The sequence below is a fragment of the Calonectris borealis genome, chromosome 4 (assembly GCF_964195595.1).
Source record: "Calonectris borealis chromosome 4, bCalBor7.hap1.2, whole genome shotgun sequence".
NCBI classification, from domain to species: Eukaryota; Metazoa; Chordata; class Aves; order Procellariiformes; family Procellariidae; genus Calonectris; species Calonectris borealis.
Window position 1 is genome coordinate 83,338,803 of NC_134315.1, and position 6,000 is coordinate 83,344,802.

The window sequence follows — 6,000 nt, forward strand, 5'->3', positions numbered from 1 at the left end:
TCAGGATTATTTCTCAGGCTCTGTCCCAAGCTGTTCGTATTATTATTAAACTTTTATTGCTTCCTACATCCCTGCTGAGAGGTAAACCTCTGAGTTTGTGTCATGCTTCTGGCATGAGGTCCCTGTAAATGACCTACCCTTTCGAGTTAAGGGAACCGATGAACTACAGCACAGCATGTGAAAAGTGTTCCCACGTAGCCGCTATCCGAGAAAGAACACTTTAGATGCTTTAATTCCTGGGCAAGAGAAACAACTCTTTTGTTAGAATCATCAACATGGAGCTCAAAATAAAAGGGCATTTCAGAGGCCTACAACAGCTAAAACTATTCCAAAGGTTTGTGTGTAGCAAGGAGAAACAGACTGCAGAAATAGTTTGCCTGGTTGAGACTGAATAATGTTAATTACCTTAAACTAAAAATTCTTGCAGGAAATCAAGAGGAAATGAACACTTCTGTTACCAGTTTGCCTTTACTGCCTAGAACAGTCAGGGCTTTTATTTTTGCAATACTGATCTTACAGCTCAGGATGAGCCAAAAAAATAATATGCAAATGGAAATCTGGGTTTGCTTCCAGGTATTATCATGGTTTTGAGGTCAAAGGAAATCAGGTTCCAATTAAACATTCAGTGTCACCTGCAATCACTTTTGCATTTCTCACGAAATTTCTACTTCCAGGTGAAGAAAGCACTTGTTTAATGAGATTTCCACTGTGAGCAAATTTCCCCAAAACTAGGCCAAAATTACATGGTTCTAAATTACTCAACAGGTATAATAAAAAAATGGAGGTTGAACTATATGAACCAAGATCTGAAAACAGAGAAGCGGAGGTCACTACAGGGGATTTGACTTCTCCTGTTTCTGAAGTATTAGCGACACATTTATGATACCAAATTACCTTTTAAACACTAATGGACAGAAGAAGAAAACTGTGATGTTTAAAAAAAAGGAAGGTAATTGAAAATTTGAGAGCCTTCTTGCTAAAGCAGCATTTGATAACCACGAGTAGCACATTTCTGGAGATGTAGGCTGCATTCTTTGAGATCTACAAACTTGCAAAGTTGTCTCAGCTGGGAAAAAATTAGCATAACATGCTCATTCTAGAGAGATGCTTTATTCCTGTCACCAGCCTCTTTTTCCTCTTCACTTCCAGAAGACATTTATTTATTTGAAAACACAGGGAGAAACTGTGAACAGTTCTAAGTAAAGAATTTGATTGACAGCTATTCTCTAAGCTCATATAAATGAGAAATTCTTCCCCAGGAAGAATGTTAAGACTATAGCTCCCTTTCAAACTCACACCTACACTCCTCATTGACAACATGTTTTACACCACAGAATCAATACAAAAGGGAAAATACATTTTGTTAATTTGTAGCCTGGGATTCATCTTTTTGGACACTGTCCCATCGCTAACCAGTGACATTCTGGTGCTAATTTAGGTACTGATTTTTGGACACTCCCTTGAGGCGCAGCCGAAAAGCAATGTGCAACTGACTACTTTTTGCTCATTCTTGCATTCCTTTCCTTCTGGTACAGCAAAAATTAATGTTGGGAAGATTCCACAAAGCTTATTTCTGAGGCTCCCTCACAAGCTTCTGCTTAGGTAGCAGACCAGGAATACCATGCACAATCCTAAAGCACTGTGGCCCAACAGGCAGCTCCAGAAGACACAGGGAACTTCCTTTCGTTCCCAAGATGGTTAAGTGCTGCTCTAGGACAGTCAACACTCCGAGTTTCCATTTTGCTGACACACTGTTAGCATTTCCAAATTTCTTTTCATTGAAAATCAGTACGTTCTTTTAAATGTCCTATCCAGCCAGAATCATAACATATTATGATTCTACAGCCTTCATGTGATGAGTTGTATACAGTCAGTCCAGAAACAAGAGAGAAAAAAGTTGACTAGCGGGAATGTCAAAGCAGCTTCCTTTGTGGAGAAGAGAAAATGTGAGTCGGATGTAATAAATTTATTTAAGGTCTGCCCTCACCTCCAGCAAAACACATTACAGAGAGACCTGTGTGGAGGACTTAGCTGTCATGAAACTGCTTCAGTATAGGTTTGTCTTTCCACAGGGAAAAAAGAACAGCGTTAGCATAAAAAGGTCATCTGTTTTAACTACCTAAATTCATGTTAGCTGCACAACCAACATTTCTGACAAGTTGATTTAGGCTTGGTTGCATGATGTGCTGAGCATCATGGCTGATTCAGCAAAGCATTTACTAGTGTGTTTAACTGTAAGTGTGCCTATCCGTGCACTCAACCACACACACACTGAGAAATCGGCCTGTCTTGTTGCACAGAAGCACAGTAATACATCTATACAGCAAAGGGACTTTTACTGAAAGGCGGTAGATAACTTTTTCTTATTTTGAAGGCGATACTAAAACTATGGTAATCACATCTCTAAAACAGCACCTTCTACCAGCTGAGAATATAGGTCTGGTTTTTGCATCTTACACTCCCAATTGTTGCTCCCATTGCTTTTGGGTAATTTCTTGGCATATTATTGGTGGAAAAGTTTGTCTTTCCAAAGAACTGCACCGGGCTGCAAGAACCAGTTTTCGTGCATCTGAGCCTTTTGTAAATTCACTCATCTTGGTTTCAGTGCGTCTTGTAGATGCATTGAAGCTGAGACAGGCCAATACTTGTGGGTCCCAAATGAGCATCAGTTCCTAATGGCTAGAAAGAACTATTGCGTTCAAACAGATTTGCTATCTGTCTAGTATTCTATAACAATACATCAGTGTTGTTACTTGGACTGTTTTACGTCATGTTGCAAGCTTTCATGGGTGCCAGCTTAAATATTTGCCGAAATCTACATTTTTATTTACACTAAGGCCATTTAACACCACTCTGTCAACGCAAACAGACAGTTAAGTGGACATAAATATAATGTATACGCCAAAACAGAATAGGGAGTCAAGACAGAACTGAAACTCCTACCTTAATTATGAATAATCAGAAATGAAAAACTCACATCCACATTTTCTGACATTTACAGGTAATATTTTTTAGAACTGTTATTGGATCATTCCTAGTGTGTAGCGACATGAGTAGTGCAATCTTTAATGGTCCCTTCCAACCCAAACAATTCTATGATTCTATGATTCTATAAGTATTCTTGTGCAAGTACAGAATTTAACCTGTAGCATGATTCAATTTATCATTTCCCCACAGTTCCTCATTACTTCACAGTATAATCAGAAGAAGAATACTGAATTAGCCAAATGACTAATATGCAATTAATTCTGAAGAGCACATAGTGAATTCAAACACAAGAGGAATTTCTCAGCTGAAACTGGAAACCAGGAAACAGCTATAGGTGCTGCATGAATTCCAGAAAGCACAGCTTTCACATGCAAGCCATTCAGCTCTGCATCACCAATGCATGAGCAAAACAACGACATGCAAACATTGATAGCACAAACCAAGAGGTAGCTACAAGTTTAAAAAAAAAACAAAACCACACAACTATAAAAAAACCATCGCATTTCTGCAGTGTTGTTTCACAGAAGGCAGGCACAAGTCATACAGCTCCCAGTGGCACTATGCACGCTCCAGGCATGTTTGACATTAAGGGGCCTGGTTGTTGTGGAAACCAAATCCCATAGATTAATTAATGTTCAGCAGCCAGAACCATCTCTCTTCCTCTCTGCCTCCCTGCCCCCAATTAAAAACAAACAAAAAAAAAACCAAAAAAACAAAAAAAGGGGTGGCGGTTTTTACATCACAGAAGAATATCAAAGCAAAAAGAAACTTTTTCCTCACAAATGCAGAACACTACCAATAAAAGTGAACAACCTGACTGAGGGACTGTTAGTCCCTCATGTTCATAAAATGAAAAAATATAACACCATTTCTGTGAGGCTAGTTTTGCTTTATGTGGCTATGCCAAACTATCTGCAAGAAAGTCCTGCAAGAAAGATGATTATGTGAAATTTCTAAAATCCCTTTATGATGAAAGAACTTTTATGGAAGTCTCCCTTTTTTACTTTCAACATGTAGATGCACTAATTACAAATAATTTGTTTCGGGTGAACTATTCAAGTGACTGACAGTCTTCATGTGAATGTGTTTGCACAGTGAGTTGCAGGATTTGAATAACATTGATTCTGAGAATCAGCATTTTCTTTTAGCCGACATTGGTTCTGATCCTTTGAATTCCCCACATATGTCCCAGTTTACAGGAGGGAGTAAGATTAGACGTAAGTACATATATGCACCTAGCAGCTCGCTATATAAATGCATACTATAAACAAGGAGAATGCACCAAACAGATGACACAGAAGAGAAACATGGTTAAAAGCCACTACAGGTAAAATTTCAGAATTACCTAAATCCTATTTTCCAAACAGTTTTGGGGCCATAGGTCAAACACATTTTAGATATTCATAGATTCAATTTGATGCTTTTGAAAATCCGTTGTCTTCAATATCTGCATCCTGAGGTACCTGGGTACTTTTAATAGCCCATTTCTGATGAGAGTGACGAACTCTTTCTCCCATTTTTTTTCCCTCAAAATATCCTTGAGAGCTATGCTACTAGTTGCCTGTTGACAATAGTCAATCATGAATAATTAAAATAATAAAAATCTTGAAGGCGTACCATACTTAATAGATATTTAGTAAGTAGAGAGTACGCAGGGTGAGAAAACCGCTAACATAGCATAATATATACATACCAAATAGGTACAAGTATTTATTATTCTATTTTCCCACACACACTTCTAATGAGCCAACATCACATCCTGTGACTTAAAGCACTTACTTCCTTTTCCCTTCAGAAGAGGTGGTGATGGATTACTGAACATGCTCAGATACGCTATGACTTCATGACACAAGATCACCTCATGAGAGTCCCCCACTCACTCTCATTCATAGCAGTGAAATAAATAGAGCCAATTTCTGCAAGCCAAGATACTTCCTGTGGGACAAAAACTGCACTTTGATAGTTAAACAATGCCGAGAGCTCTCATGTGTTTCTCAAATACGTAATTCCTGAGCCAAACCTACTGACTTGAATAGGTGCTCGACACTGTTCAAAAACAAGCCAAATATAATGTCAAATATAACATTTCAGTATTATTTTTACAACTCTTGCCCTTTAAATCAGGCACCACTCCTAACTTGTTTGCATTTCATTTAAAATAAGAAAAATACCTTTGAGATGATTAATGGCTCCCCGTGCTCCAGTCCGCCTTTCAGTGTGAATCCCCATGGAGCGCCTCCTTGAAGCAGTGCCTCCAGGTAGATATATCTTCCTTTATGGGTAATGCTGGACTCTGAAGATAATATGCTGGTGTTAATATTGTCTAACATCCTCATCTGTCCTATGACATACTCAGTCAAATACCAAACCCATTCGGGCAATCACAGAAAAACAAAGCTGGAAATTAAACTCCCCAGAAGCCCACCACAAGTCATCCCAGAATACGTGAAATAAGAAGAGTCTGAGACAGAAAATTTTTCTTCAGAGCTAGAGTCCAAGGTGATAGGTTAAAAACATTTCCCATCAACATTTCAGCATGCTGTTTCTCCTTCAGAATTGCGATGTTTTACTGGTGTTTCAGCACTGTGCTTTCCCCATTCCCAGGTATTCTCGGCATGGTAGCTTTGTAAAGATTTCTCTTCCTGTCTTCGGTATATCAAACTTGTGCTTTTAAAGATGTGGGCAAAAAAAGAAACAAAAAAAGTTTATAGATTTAAAAGCCCCCGGCCAGCAAATTGCCAAAATCCAAACGAATGCTTCATTTGTGATTGATTATCACTCTTTTCTTCCTTTCTGCGTGCAATTTACCATTACAATGGCCTTTTTGCCTCAGCCCACTGCACTAAAAGAATGGAAGCGTCTTCTCCCTCTCGCGCTCTCAGTTACTCTGTCCGCTTACTTCACAATTTTCTGACTTGTCAAAAAAAAAAAAAAAAGGCTGGGGGAGGAGGAGAGAGAAAGTCCATTCCTAAAACTATTTAGAGGGGTTTAAAATGTGAAATAACTCCATAC

General features: G+C 38.6%; 1 protein-coding gene across 1 annotated transcript in view; it reads right to left on the reverse strand.

Moving 5' to 3' along the window:
• SHROOM3 (shroom family member 3) overlaps nucleotides 1-5,324 on the reverse strand; it is a 154,498-nt gene extending 149,174 nt beyond the window's left edge. The window contains exon 1 of the mRNA XM_075150381.1: nucleotides 5,160-5,324. Coding sequence (XP_075006482.1) covers nucleotides 5,160-5,324 — 165 coding nt within the window. The remainder of the gene's footprint in view (nucleotides 1-5,159) is intronic.
• Between the last annotated feature and the right edge of the window lie 676 nt (nucleotides 5,325-6,000).